General features: G+C 43.6%; 1 protein-coding gene across 10 annotated transcripts in view; it reads left to right on the forward strand.

The window, feature by feature from the left end:
* Positions 1–15,209, forward strand: part of IQSEC2 (IQ motif and Sec7 domain ArfGEF 2) — a 372,011-nt gene that overhangs the window by 300,979 nt on the left and 55,823 nt on the right. Inside the window, exon 1 of one of the 10 annotated variants that reach the window (XM_040324844.1) lies at positions 2,506–2,628. The exons of the other annotated variants lie outside the window; for them this stretch is intronic. Coding sequence (XP_040180778.1) covers positions 2,570–2,628 — 59 coding nt within the window. The 5' untranslated portion in view covers positions 2,506–2,569. Of the gene's footprint in view, positions 1–2,505; positions 2,629–15,209 lie in introns of those variants that run through there. 10 annotated transcript variants of the gene reach the window in all.

Below are 15,209 nucleotides of genomic sequence, written 5' to 3' on the forward strand. Positions count from 1 at the left end.
CCAAGTTATTGGAGCAAAATCCACGGAAAAGTCAGTTGGAAGTCCGATCGTGTGTATGCATACCAAGTTCACGGACAACGCCCTTTGGCGCAATATCCACGGAAAAGTCAGTTGGAAGTCCGATCGTGTGTATGAGGCTTAGGAAATGAGTTTGCAGATTGCGGGGCCTTTATGTAGTGGATGTTTGTGGATTATGGATTATTTTTGGTGTCAAGGCAAGGCGTGGACCTGTTGATTTTCTGTAATGTTTCTATTCTTGGATCCCAGGTGTCATCACTGCGTATTTGACTGAAGTGTCCCAGTTATTTGTGGCATTCATGTGATCATGTCATTGGCTTGTGGCTGACATTTGTTTACCTGCTTTGTGAGAAGAGAACTGGTTTGTGCACTTCAGATTAATGAGGAATGTCGCAGGCAGCAGATAAGGAGCCGGGCCCACCCAGTCTGCCCGTAGCTGTATTACCAGCTCTGACGCTCTGTGACGTTTCACACACCTACATACCTTTCTGACTGGAAACACCAGGCAATCATATTATAAAGCTGCACTGCTAGGCCTCCCATAGATTTTTTTATTTATTTTGTCAGCCAGCAGGCTAATAAACAAATACAAAAAAAATGAACAGATTCTCTCATCCACACACTAGCAAGGTGGATGGAGGAATCCTCTCCACTGTGCCATTGTATTCTAACTGTAGGGACACCTCCATTGTCAGAATACGCTGATCAGCGCTGCAGGTGTTTGCACTTATCGAATGAACGTTTTCCAACATTCCCGATCGAGAGAAGCCAATCAATTGTCTCCCCCCCCCCCCCCCCCCATTAAAAAAAAGAAAGCATTGTAAAAAAAAATAAAAAAAATAATTGTAAATAAAATAAAAAATACTGACACATGTGCCACTGTCACATGAGATTAAATATAAGTATCGGTATCGGAGAGTACTTGAAAAAAAGTCTTAAAGTGGTATCGGGACAACCCTAGTACAGACTGATCAAAAATTGTCCGGTTCAACGGGGACAGGACACATTCAGTCTGTGTGGCCTTCCCTGTTCTTTATATCAACTTTTGTTAAACCGCTAGGCTGGAAAATTTTCATAGATCAGCAGTGGCTCTGGGAGCACTCAAAAACAGCTGGAATTCCAGGTGCCATGATGTCACCCATAGGCTCCCATAGCCCAACCATTCCCATAAACATTCCCCTAACAGTAAGAATCGCTTGCTAGGGAACACTTAACCCCTGCAGCGCCACATAGTGGTTAACCCCTTCACTGCCAGTGCCATTTTTACAGTGATCAGTGCATTTTTATAGCACTGATCGCTGTATAAATTACAATGGTCCCAAAATGGTGTCAAAAGTGTCCGATGTATCTGCCATAATGTCGCAGTCACGATAAAAATTGCTGATCACCGCAATAACTAATTAAAAAAAATATATATTAATAAAAATGCCATAAAAGAGTCCTCTATTTTGTAGAAGCTATAACTTTTGCGCAAACCAATCAATAAACGCTTAGTGCGATTTTTATTTATTTTATATATATATTTTTTTTTTACCAAAAATATGTAGAAGAATACGTATCGGCCCAAACTGAGGAAAAAAAACGTTTTTTTATATATTTTTTGGGGGGATATTTATTATAGCAAAAAGTAAAAAATATTGCATTTTTGTTTTTTCAAAATTGTTGCACTTTTTTGTTTATAGCGCAAAAAATAAAAACCGCAGAGGTGATCAAATACCATGAAAAGAAAGCTCTATTTGTGGGGAAAAAAGGACGTCAATTTTTTTTTGGGAGCCACGTCGCACGGCCGCGCAATTGTCAATTAAAGCGACGCAGTGCCCGACCAAAATGGTCCGGGGCTTAAGCGGTTAAACGATGAGAGATCGTATTGTTGGGTTAATTAGACATCTCACCAAACTGGCTCGGTGTGTGAGATGGGGACGTGCGATTGTAAGCTCCCCCGGTTCTAATGCCGATGGGTGTACAAAGCATTATGCCATTGTGACCATGCAGCCATTGTCACCTGCTGATTACAGGACTCAATGGTTTGAAAGCATTTTGCTGTTTTATGGCCATTTTTATACGTTTGTATGTACATTGATGTAAGCACAGATTCTTTCATTTAGTCCCTTGAATATAAATGTATGTAGTGTTGTTTTTCCTGTATATATGTATACTATATGTGGCATAAAATAAAAGCTGTTTTATGATGCACTAGCCCATTATTCTGCTGTTGGAAAGTTTTGTTGCATCCCTACGGCGCCTGCTGTCTTTTTTTTTTTTTCTTTTCACATAAATGCTGCCTCATCCAGAAAACATTGCAGGAATTTCCCTGATCACAGTGATTGTTAGACGGAAGGGATTTGTGTTTCTGTGGCATAGCCTGAGAAGAATGAGCTTTAATTATAGGAGTCTTTAGCTGTACTATGGTGAAGGTAGGAGGAGCGCAGCTAGGTGTTGCCTGAAGCTCCATAGTGATGGGATTTGGGATTTCCGTCACAAACAATCACTGCACAGCCTGCTCCATGTGTCCTCACCTTCCTTCACCTGTGTCCATGGATGACTCCTGAAGATGAAGAAGAAACGAGGGGACAAGCGGCTCCGTCTCCCTGCCCGGGCTGCACTGTACATGTGAGTGCGGCATTACATACATGTACTTCCAGAAGACGCTAGGTCTCTGATGTATAGCGCTTGTTAGAACACGCTCCCTACTTGTTTACTGCCTCTGTCTCCTATGGAGACCTTGTGAACACAACACCCTGGATATCTAGAGCCTTGACTTGTTATATTTCATGATATCAACATTTTCACTTCATTAACTATGATATATGGGTGGGAAGTATCGGTACCGTTAGTCTATGATATATGGGTGGGAAGTATCAGTACCGTTAGTCTATGATATATGGGTGGGAAGTATCGGTACTGTTAGTCTATGATATATGGGTGGGAAGTATCGGTACCGTTAGTCTATGATATATGGGTGGGAAGTATCGGTACCGTTAGTCTATGATATATGGGTGGGAAGTATCGGTACCGTTAGTCTATGATATATGGGTGGGAAGTATCGGTACCGTTAGTCTATGATATATGGGTGGGAAGTATCGGTACCGTTAGTCTATGATATATGGGAAGTATCGGTACCGTTAGTCTATGATATATGGGTGGGGAGTATCGGTACCGTTAGTCTATGATATATGGGTGGGAAGTATCGGTACCGTTAGTCTATGATATATGGGTGGGAAGTATCGGTACCGTTAGTCTATGATATATGGGGAGTATCGGTACCGTTGGTCTATGATATATGGGTGGGAAGTATCAGTACCGTTAGTCTATGATATATAGGTGGGGAGTATCAGTACCGTTAGTCTATGATATATGGGTGGGAAGTATCGGTACCGTTAGTCTATGATATATGGGTGGGAAGTATCGGTACCGTTAGTCTATGATATATGGGTGGGAACTTGTATCGGTACCGTTAGTCTATGATATATGGGTGGGGAGTATCGGTACCGTTAGTCTATGATATATGGGTGGGAAGTATCGGTACCGTTAGTCTATGATATATGGGTGGGGAGTATCGGTACCGTTAGTCTATGATATATGGGTGGGAAGTATCGGTACCGTTAGTCTATGATATATGGGTGGGAAGTATCGGTACCGTTAGTCTATGATATATGGGTGGGAAGTATCGGTACCGTTAGTCTATGATATATGGGGAGTATCGGTACCGTTAGTCTATGATATATGGGTGGGAAGTATCAGTACCGTTAGTCTATGATATATGGGTGGGAAGTATCGGTACCGTTAGTCTATGATATATGGGTGGGAAGTATCGGTACCGTTAGTCTATGATATATGGGTGGGAAGTATCGGTACCGTTAGTCTATGATATATGGGTGGGAAGTATCGGTACCGTTAGTCTATGATATATGGGTGGGAAGTATCGGTACCGTTAGTCTATGATATATGGGTGGGAAGTATCGGTACCGTTAGTCTATGATATATGGGTGGGAAGTATCGGTACCGTTAGTCTATGATATATGGGTGGGAAGTATCGGTACCGTTAGTCTATGATATATGGGTGGGAAGTATCGGTACCGTTAGTCTATGATATATGGGTGGGAAGTATCAGTACCGTTAGTCTATGATATATGGGTGGGAAGTATCAGTACCGTTAGTCTATGATATATGGGTGGGAAGTATCGGTACCGTTAGTCTATGATATATGGGTGGGAAGTATCGGTACCGTTAGTCTATGATATATGGGTGGGGAGTATCGGTACCGTTAGTCTATGATATATGGGTGGGGAGTATCGGTACCGTTAGTCTATGATATATGGGTGGGAAGTATCGGTACCGTTAGTCTATGATATATGGGTGGGAAGTATCGGTACCGTTAGTCTATGATATATGGGGAGTATCGGTACCGTTGGTCTATGATATATGGGTGGGGAGTATCAGTACCGTTAGTCTATGATATATGGGTGGGAAGTATCAGTACCGTTAGTCTATGATATATGGGTGGGAAGTATCGGTACTGTTAGTCTATGATATATGGGTGGGAAGTATCGGTACCGTTAGTCTATGATATATGGGTGGGAACTTGTATCGGTACCGTTAGTCTATGATATATGGGTGGGGAGTATCGGTACCGTTAGTCTATGATATATGGGTGGGAAGTATCGGTACCGTTAGTCTATGATATATGGGTGGGGAGTATCGGTACCGTTAGTCTATGATATATGGGTGGGAAGTATCGGTACCGTTAGTCTATGATATATGGGTGGGAAGTATCGGTACCGTTAGTCTATGATATATGGGTGGGAAGTATCGGTACCGTTAGTCTATGATATATGGGGAGTATCGGTACCGTTAGTCTATGATATATGGGTGGGGAGTATCAGTACCGTTAGTCTATGATATATGGGTGGGAAGTATCAGTACCGTTAGTCTATGATATATGGGTGGGAAGTATCAGTACCGTTAGTCTATGATATATAGGTGGGGAGTATCGGTACCGTTGGTCTATGATATATGGGTGGGAAGTATCGGTACCGTTAGTCTATGATATATGGGTGGGAACTTGTATCGGTACCGTTAGTCTATGATATATGGGTGGGGAGTATCGGTACCGTTAGTCTATGATATATGGGTGGGAAGTATCGGTACCGTTAGTCTATGACAGTGTTTCTCAATTCCAGTCCTTGGGCCCCCCCAACAGGTCAGGTTTTCAGGATTTCCATTATTTTGCACAGGTGATTTGACCAGTTTCACTGCCTTAGTAATCACCACAGCCTTTTCATCTGAGGGAAATCCTGAAAACCTGACCTGTTGGGGGGGCCTGAGGACTGGAATTGAGAAACACTGGTCTATGATATATGGGTGGGAACTTGTATCGGTACCGTTAGTCTATGATATATGGGTGGGAAGTATCGGTACCGTTAGTCTATGATATATGGGTGGGAAGTATCAGTACCGTTAGTCTATGATATATAGGTGGGGAGTATCAGTACCGTTAGTCTATGATATATGGGTGGGAAGTATCGGTACCGTTAGTCTATGATATATGGGTGGGAAGTATCGGTACCGTTAGTCTATGATATATGGGTGGGAAGTATCAGTACCGTTAGTCTATGATATATGGGTGGGAAGTATCAGTACCGTTAGTCTATGATATATGGGTGGGAAGTATCAGTACCGTTAGTCTATGATATATGGGTGGGAAGTATCAGTACCGTTAGTCTATGATATATGGGTGGGAAGTATCGGTACCGTTAGTCTATGATATATGGGTGGGAAGTATCAGTACCGTTAGTCTATGATATATGGGTGGGAAGTATCAGTACCGTTAGTCTATGATATATGGGTGGGAAGTATCAGTACCGTTAGTCTATGATATATGGGTGGGAAGTATCGGTACCGTTAGTCTATGATATATGGGTGGGAACTTGTATCGGTACCGTTAGTCTATGATATATGGGTGGGGAGTATCGGTACCGTTAGTCTATGATATATGGGTGGGAAGTATCGGTACCGTTAGTCTATGATATATGGGTGGGGAGTATCGGTACCGTTAGTCTATGATATATGGGTGGGAAGTATCGGTACCGTTAGTCTATGATATATGGGTGGGAAGTATCGGTACCGTTAGTCTATGATATATGGGTGGGAAGTATCGGTACCGTTAGTCTATGATATATGGGGAGTATCGGTACCGTTAGTCTATGATATATGGGTGGGGAGTATCAGTACCGTTAGTCTATGATATATGGGTGGGAAGTATCAGTACCGTTAGTCTATGATATATGGGTGGGAAGTATCAGTACCGTTAGTCTATGATATATAGGTGGGGAGTATCGGTACCGTTAGTCTATGATATATGGGTGGGAAGTATCGGTACCGTTAGTCTATGATATATGGGTGGGAAGTATCGGTACCGTTAGTCTATGATATATGGGTGGGAACTTGTATCGGTACCGTTAGTCTATGATATATGGGTGGGGAGTATCGGTACCGTTAGTCTATGATATATGGGTGGGAAGTATCGGTACCGTTAGTCTATGATATATGGGTGGGGAGTATCGGTACCGTTAGTCTATGATATATGGGTGGGAAGTATCGGTACCGTTAGTCTATGATATATGGGTGGGAAGTATCAGTACCGTTAGTCTATGATATATGGGTGGGAAGTATCAGTACCGTTAGTCTATGATATATGGGTGGGAAGTATCGGTACCGTTAGTCTATGATATATGGGTGGGAAGTATCAGTACCGTTAGTCTATGATATATGGGTGGGAAGTATCGGTACCGTTAGTCTATGATATATGGGTGGGAAGTATCAGTACCGTTAGTCTATGATATATGGGTGGGAAGTATCGGTACCGTTAGTCTATGATATATGGGTGGGAAGTATCAGTACCGTTAGTCTATGATATATGGGTGGGAAGTATCGGTACCGTTAGTCTATGATATATGGGTGGGAAGTATCGGTACCGTTAGTCTATGATATATGGGTGGGAAGTATCGGTACCGTTAGTCTATGATATATGGGTGGGAACTTGTATCGGTACCGTTAGTCTATGATATATGGGTGGGGAGTATCGGTACCGTTAGTCTATGATATATGGGTGGGAAGTATCGGTACCGTTAGTCTATGATATATGGGTGGGGAGTATCGGTACCGTTAGTCTATGATATATGGGTGGGAAGTATCGGTACCGTTAGTCTATGATATATGGGTGGGAAGTATCGGTACCGTTAGTCTATGATATATGGGTGGGAAGTATCGGTACCGTTAGTCTATGATATATGGGGAGTATCGGTACCGTTAGTCTATGATATATGGGTGGGGAGTATCAGTACCGTTAGTCTATGATATATGGGTGGGAAGTATCAGTACCGTTAGTCTATGATATATGGGTGGGAAGTATCAGTACCGTTAGTCTATGATATATAGGTGGGGAGTATCGGTACCGTTAGTCTATGATATATGGGTGGGAAGTATCGGTACCGTTAGTCTATGATATATGGGTGGGAAGTATCGGTACCGTTAGTCTATGATATATGGGTGGGAACTTGTATCGGTACCGTTAGTCTATGATATATGGGTGGGGAGTATCGGTACCGTTAGTCTATGATATATGGGTGGGAAGTATCGGTACCGTTAGTCTATGATATATGGGTGGGGAGTATCGGTACCGTTAGTCTATGATATATGGGTGGGGAGTATCGGTACCGTTAGTCTATGATATATGGGTGGGAAGTATCGGTACCGTTCGTCTATGATATATGGGTGGGAAGTATCAGTACCGTTAGTCTATGATATATAGGTGGGGAGTATCGGTACCGTTAGTCTATGATATATGGGTGGGAAGTATCGGTACCGTTAGTCTATGATATATGGGTGGGAAGTATCGGTACCGTTAGTCTATGATATATGGGTGGGAAGTATCGGTACCGTTAGTCTATGATATATGGGTGGGAAGTATCGGTACCGTTAGTCTATGATATATGGGTGGGAAGTATCGGTACCGTTAGTCTATGATATATGGGTGGGAAGTATCGGTACCGTTAGTCTATGATATATGGGTGGGAAGTATCGGTACCGTTAGTCTATGATATATGGGTGGGAAGTATCGGTACCGTTAGTCTATGATATATGGGTGGGAAGTATCGGTACCGTTAGTCTATGATATATGGGTGGGAAGTATCGGTACCGTTAGTCTATGATATATGGGTGGGAAGTATCGGTACCGTTAGTCTATGATATATGGGTGGGAAGTATCGGTACCGTTAGTCTATGATATATGGGTGGGAAGTATCGGTACCGTTAGTCTATGATATATGGGTGGGAAGTATCGGTACCGTTAGTCTATGATATATGGGTGGGAAGTATCGGTACCGTTAGTCTATGATATATGGGTGGGAAGTATCGGTACCGTTAGTCTATGATATATGGGTGGGAAGTATCGGTACCGTTAGTCTATGATATATGGGTGGGAAGTATCGGTACCGTTAGTCTATGATATATGGGTGGGAAGTATCGGTACCGTTAGTCTATGATATATGGGTGGGAAGTATCGGTACCGTTAGTCTATGATATATGGGTGGGAAGTATCGGTACCGTTAGTCTATGATATATGGGTGGGAAGTATCGGTACCGTTAGTCTATGATATATGGGTGGGAAGTATCGGTACCGTTAGTCTATGATATATGGGTGGGGAGTATCGGTACCGTTAGTCTATGATATATGGGTGGGAAGTATCGGTACCGTTAGTCTATGATATATGGGTGGGAAGTATCAGTACCGTTAGTCTATGATATATGGGTGGGAAGTATCGGTACCGTTAGTCTATGATATATGGGTGGGAAGTATCGGTACCGTTAGTCTATGATATATGGGTGGGAAGTATCAGTACCGTTAGTCTATGATATATGGGTGGGAAGTATCAGTACCGTTAGTCTATGATATATGGGTGGGAAGTATCAGTACCGTTAGTCTATGATATATGGGTGGGAAGTATCGGTACCGTTAGTCTATGATATATGGGTGGGAAGTATCAGTACCCTTAGTCTATGATATATGGGTGGGAAGTATCAGTACCGTTAGTCTATGATATATGGGTGGGAAGTATCGGTACCGTTAGTCTATGATATATGGGTGGGAAGTATCAGTATCGTTAGTCTATGATATATGGGTGGGAAGTATCAGTACCGTTAGTCTATGATATATGGGTGGGAAGTATCAGTACCGTTAGTCTATGATATATGGGTGGGAAGTATCGGTACCGTTAGTCTATGATATATGGGTGGGGAGTATCGGTACCGTTAGTCTATGATATATGGGTGGGAAGTATCGGTACCGTTAGTCTATGATATATGGGTGGGAAGTATCGGTACCGTTAGTCTATGATATATGGGTGGGAAGTATCAGTACCGTTAGTCTATGATATATGGGTGGGAAGTATCAGTACCGTTAAGCCCCTGGGTGTGACTGATGCAGGTCACGCATGGTGCAATCTAAATGCATAGTCACTTTGCAATCTGATTACCTTGCCTATACATTTCTTTCAATTGAGCATTTGGATATTTATTTATTACAGCTACTTGTATAGCACCATCAATTTACACAGCGCTTTACAAATACATTGTACATTCACATCAGTCTCTGCCCTCTTGGAGCTTACACTCTAAGATCCCTAACTCACATTTATACATACGCATACTAGGCAGGGTGACCAGACATCACCAGTTTCAGGGGATTGAGGACACTGTCCCCAGACCAATTCTGTCCCTGGTTTTGTCCCCAGATTGGATTTAATAGGGGGCAGGGGCAGTTTCAAATAAAAAATAAAAACATTTAATTACACCCCCCGCTCTGCCGTGCCTACTAGCATAGGGGGGTTGTATTTTTCCCATTGTCTGTGCCCCTTTCTGATGATCATGTGCTGGTCGGAGCGGAGGGAATATTTCTTCAGTTTCGGGCGCATGCCCATTCAGCTTCGCTTGCATGTTCTTCTGCCTTGGCTCAAATCCTGGCCAGCCACCTGTCTATCTCCTTGCCTTCCCTGGCGGAGTGATCTTCCTCCGCTCCCCATCCAGTAGTAGCCGGGGCCCGAAAAGTAAGACTTGAGAGGCTGTGAGGCGGGCGGCGACGGGCAGAGAGTCGCTGATTGTTGCCATTACTAGTAAAGAAAAAATATGTCCCCGGATCTCAATTTAAAAATCTGGTCACCTTAATACTAGGGCCAATTTAGACGGGAGCCAAATAACCTACCAGCATGTCTCTGGAGTGTGGAAGGAAACTGAAGCAGCCAGAGGAAAACCCACGCAGGCACAGGGGGGACATGCACACTCCAGGCAGGTAGTGTTGTCGTTGAGATTTGAACCAACGACTGCTAGGTGAAAGTACTAACCACTACACCACTGTGCTGCCCATATTGGACAAGCTTTAGGCCTTATGCACACTGGACGTTATAAAAAGGCCAGTAGCGTTGGCTGTAGAAAGCTGAAAAAAACAGCCGCTGTAAAACGTCCAGCGTACATGAGGCCTTTGAATTCCCATCATCTGTATAGTGCCAGGGCAGAACACTAAATTGTGACACTTGGTGATGTTGCTCCATCCCTATTTGCCCAAGTAATGTGTAGTGCCCAGACATACGTGGTTGAATATAAATGTAATAGATTGTTTAGGTTGGAGCTTCACATAGATGTAATGTGGTTTGGGGATTGCCTTTCATAGGGATCATCGCAAACACAATTTCCCAGCATGCAAGCCTGCAAACGAGCCCAGTCAGAGCTCTGTGTATCCATTCAGACATGGAGCCCCGACCCCACCCCCTCTCTCCCCTGATTGGCTGACTGACTTTGACAGCCGCGGGAGCCAATGGCACAACTGCAATGTCTCAGCCAATCAGGAGGAGAGTCCCGGATGGGCAAGACACTTGTGGACATCGCTGGAGAGATAAGGAGCCATAGGTAAGTAATTAGGGAGGCTGCTACACACAAAGTTTTTTATCTTCATGCATAAAATGCATTATGATAAAAAAAAAAAAACTTCTACGTTTACAACTCCTTTAATTTATCGAATCCTATATGTCCTCTAACTTGGAGAGTCTTAAAAATATAGAGTTAGGACTGCAGTATACAGAGGAGCCTTGACGTGGGCACTGTGGCTTACATATGTACAGCAATACCTCTGATTGCGAGTAACGCGGTTAACGAGCGTTTTGCAAAACCAGCTATTTTTTTTTTTTTTTTTAATCCTTACTCGGTTTGCAAGTGTTGTCTCACAAAAAAACAGGATTCAAGCCTCTGGGGTGTGCAGTACCGCATTTGACCAGGGGTCCGGAGGCACCGGTGATGATTGGAGCTGCTCGGAGCTACTCGAAAACACTCTGAGAGACACTCGGGAACAAAGTGTTTTAGAGTGTCTCAGAGTGTATCCGAGGCGGTCTCTTGAGTGTCTACGGCGCCCCCCTGCCTATGGCCGCATGCGGTACTGCATACAAGTCACTGTGGAACAAATTATCAGAGTTTCCATTGACTCCTATGGGGAATCTCGCTTTGATATACGAGTGCTTTGGATTACAAGCATTCTTCTAGAACGAATTATGCTCGTAATCCAAGGTACTTCTGTATTTGCAAATGTGTGCAACAAAACCCTGCTGTTTTTTAATGTGAATTGTTTGATCGGGTCAATTTGGTTTGTTTGCAGGCTAGCTGGTAAGTGTGCTGGTAAATTTTGTGACGTGTTTTTTATAGGGGTCAGGATTTTTTTCCCTGTGAATATGTTGGTGAAGAGATGCATAATGTCATCTGTGGGGTACAGGAATATGTGGGGTGCCTAGGTGTTTTCTCTGTGGTTGGAGGTGATTGGCCCCTCATACTACAGATTGTACTGGGTTTGGGATTGTCTGTGTTGTACATGTGTACTGTTGGCAGCTGCTTTGCACTTATGTTGTGGTTGCAAGGTGTGTCTGTTACAGGCATGAGGAGTCTCAGATATCTGTAAAGGCTATAGTTCACACATAAAGCAAAATATCTACCATATACCTGTAAAAAAAAACATATCTCTACCATAGTGGAGTAGATCCAGGGTCCAAGGTGGCCGGTCCTGTAAATCTATGGGATCAGAGGTATCTGTGTTCTATATCCTTACTGTAGACATGTAGGATCATCAGGGATACCTGTACTGTAAATCTGTATGAAGATTTTTAGGGTCCGAGGTAACTGTGCTCGATCTGTTCTGTGGATCTTTAGAATCAGGGGTATCGTTGTATTGTAAATGGTTGCTATGAATCATTGAGATCGGGGATCCCTGGTCTGTAAATCATTTAGGATTGTACTATTATATTAATCTATAGTGTGTTCTATATTTTGTATTGATATATTTTGTGATTAGGGCTTCTGTGAGAGCAGGGATTTCTGTGGGACCTTTTGTAGATCTGTGGGATCAGGGATTTCTGTGGGACCTGTTTTAGATCTGTGTGATCAGGGATTTCTGTGGAATCGGGGATTTCTGTGGGACCTGTTGTAGATCTGTGGAATCAGGGATTTCTGTGGGACCTGTTTTAGATCTGTGAGATCAGGGATTTCTGTGGGACCTGTTGTAGATGTGTGGAATCGGGGATTTCTGTGGGACCTGTTGTAGATGTGTGGAATCGGGGATTTCTGTGGGACCTGTTGTAGATGTGTGGAATCAGGGATTTCTGTGGGACCTGTTTTAGATCTGTGAGATCAGGGATTTCTGTGGGACCTGTTGTAGATCTGTGGAATCTGGGATTTCTGTGGGACCTGTTGTAGATGTGTGGAATCGGGGATTTCTGTGGGACCTGTTGTAGATCTGTGAGATCAGGGATTTCTGTGGGACCTGTTGTAGATGTGTGGAATCGGGGATTTCTGTGGGACCTGTTGTAGATCTGTGTGATCAGGGATTTCTGTGGGACCTGTTTTAGATCTGTGGAATCGGGGATTTCTGTGGGACCTGTTGTAGATGTGTGGAATCGGGGATTTCTGTGGGACCTGTTGTAGATCTGTGTGATCAGGGATTTCTGTGGGACCTGTTTTAGATCTGTGGAATCAGGGATTTCTGTGGGACCTGTTGTAGATGTGTGGAATCAGGGATTTCTGTGGGACCTGTTGTAGATCTGTGGAATCTGGGATTTCTGTGGGACCTGTTGTAGATGTGTGGAATCGGGGATTTCTGTGGGACCTGTTGTAGATCTGTGGAATCTGGGATTTCTGTGGGACCTGTTGTAGATGTGTGGAATCAGGGATTTCTGTGGGACCTGTTGTAGATCTGTGAGAGCAGGGATTTCTGTGGGACCTGTTTTAGATCTGTGTGATCAGGGATTTCTGTGGGACCTGTTGTAGATGTGTGGAATCGGGGATTTCTGTGGGACCTGTTTGTAGATCTGTGTGATCAGGGATTTCTGTGGGACCTGTTTTAGATCTGTGGAATCGGGGATTTCTGTGGGACCTGTTGTAGATGTGTGGAATCTGGGATTTCTGTGGGACCTGTTGTAGATCTGTGGAATCTGGGATTTCTGTGGGACCTGTTGTAGATCTGTGAGAGCAGGGATTTCTGTGGGACCTGTTTTAGATCTGTGTGATCGGGGATTTCTGTGGGACCTGTTTTAGATCTGTGTGATCGGGGATTTCTGTGGGACCTGTTTTAGATCTGTGTGATCAGGGATTTCTGTGGGACCTGTTGTAGATCTGTGGGATCAGGGATTTCTGTGGGACCTGTTGAAGATGTGTGGGATCAGGGATTTCTGTGGGACCTGTTTTAGATCTGTGTGATTAGGGATTTCTGTGGGACCTGTTTTAGATCTGTGTGATCAGGGATTTCTGTGGGACCTGTTGTAGATCTGTGGAATCAGGGATTTCTGTGGGACCTGTTTTAGATCTGTGGAATCGGGGATTTATGTGGGACCTGTTGTAGATCTGTGAGAGCAGGGATTTCTGTGGGACCTGTTGTAGATCTGTGGAATCAGGGATTTCTGTGGGACCTGTTTTAGATCTGTGGAATCTGGGATTTCTGTGGGACCTGTTTTAGATCTGTGGAATCGGGGATTTCTGTGGGACCTGTTTTAGATCTGTGGAATCGGGGATTTCTGTGGAATCAGGTTTTTATTTGCAGTAGATCTGAAGGATCTGTTGAGATACTGCATACTGTACTGTGTACTAACCTGTATTCATAAGATAATCATAAAATAAAGATGATCATAATCGCTTTAAGGACCATGTTGCATTGGGGTTTCTGCCAGCCAGCAGCATGATCACCACAATACAGCTGCCACCTTCCTAGCGGAAGTTTCTCTCTCAATGGCTAAACCATTGCATCCGCTAGCAATGGAGCCGTAACAGAGCGACACTTGATTGGCTTTGGCACCAAGGGGGCAATGCCATGGGAGAAGGTTAGCAATTACTGTTGTCGGGTTGTCACCATCTCTAGCGTGACATGATCCTAAAATGTATGGCATAAGCCAAGTCCTCCTTGTTTGACCTTTAAACTGAACATATACTGTTCATGGGTCTTCAAACTACGGTCCTCCAGTTGTTCAGGAACTACATTTCCCATCATGCCCTGTCATGTCGGTGAATGTCAGTGTGTTACAATGCCTCATGGGATGTGTAGTTCCGCAACAGCTGGAGGGCCGTAGTTTGAGGATCCCTGCTAGATGGTGCTGAGCAGCTGGAAGTGTAGACTAATCAAATAGCTGAAAGATTTTATTTTTTAAGCTAGAAATGTAATTTGTATGTATGGGATGCTGAGTGTGCATTATTATTCCTGGAGCCAGGCACTGAAGGTCTGTTGTGCGGTTCTTCGCTTGACTTGTGTTTTCGCTTGATGTCCATGTATTATGCTGTATCGTATCTGTCTAGTTACCTGTGTGCTATTTCTTCTGTCTGTAGCATCTCTGGCTGGCACTATATGTGTATTGCATGTTGTGGACATCTGACCATCACACCATATTGGCTTGTTGAACTTCCAAATCCAAAGCTCTGGGCATTATTAACCACTTAAGCCCCGGACCAAAATGCTGCCTAAAGACCCAAGGGGTTTTTACAGTTCGGGACTGCGTCGCTTTAACAGACAATTGCGCGGTCATGCGACGTGGCTCCCAAACAAAATTGGAGTCTTTTTTCCCCCACAAATAGAGCTTTCTTTTGGTGGTATTTGATCACCTCTGCGGTTTTTATTT

The sequence above is a fragment of the Rana temporaria genome, chromosome 9, assembly GCF_905171775.1.
Source record: "Rana temporaria chromosome 9, aRanTem1.1, whole genome shotgun sequence".
Taxonomy (NCBI): Eukaryota; Metazoa; Chordata; class Amphibia; order Anura; family Ranidae; genus Rana; species Rana temporaria.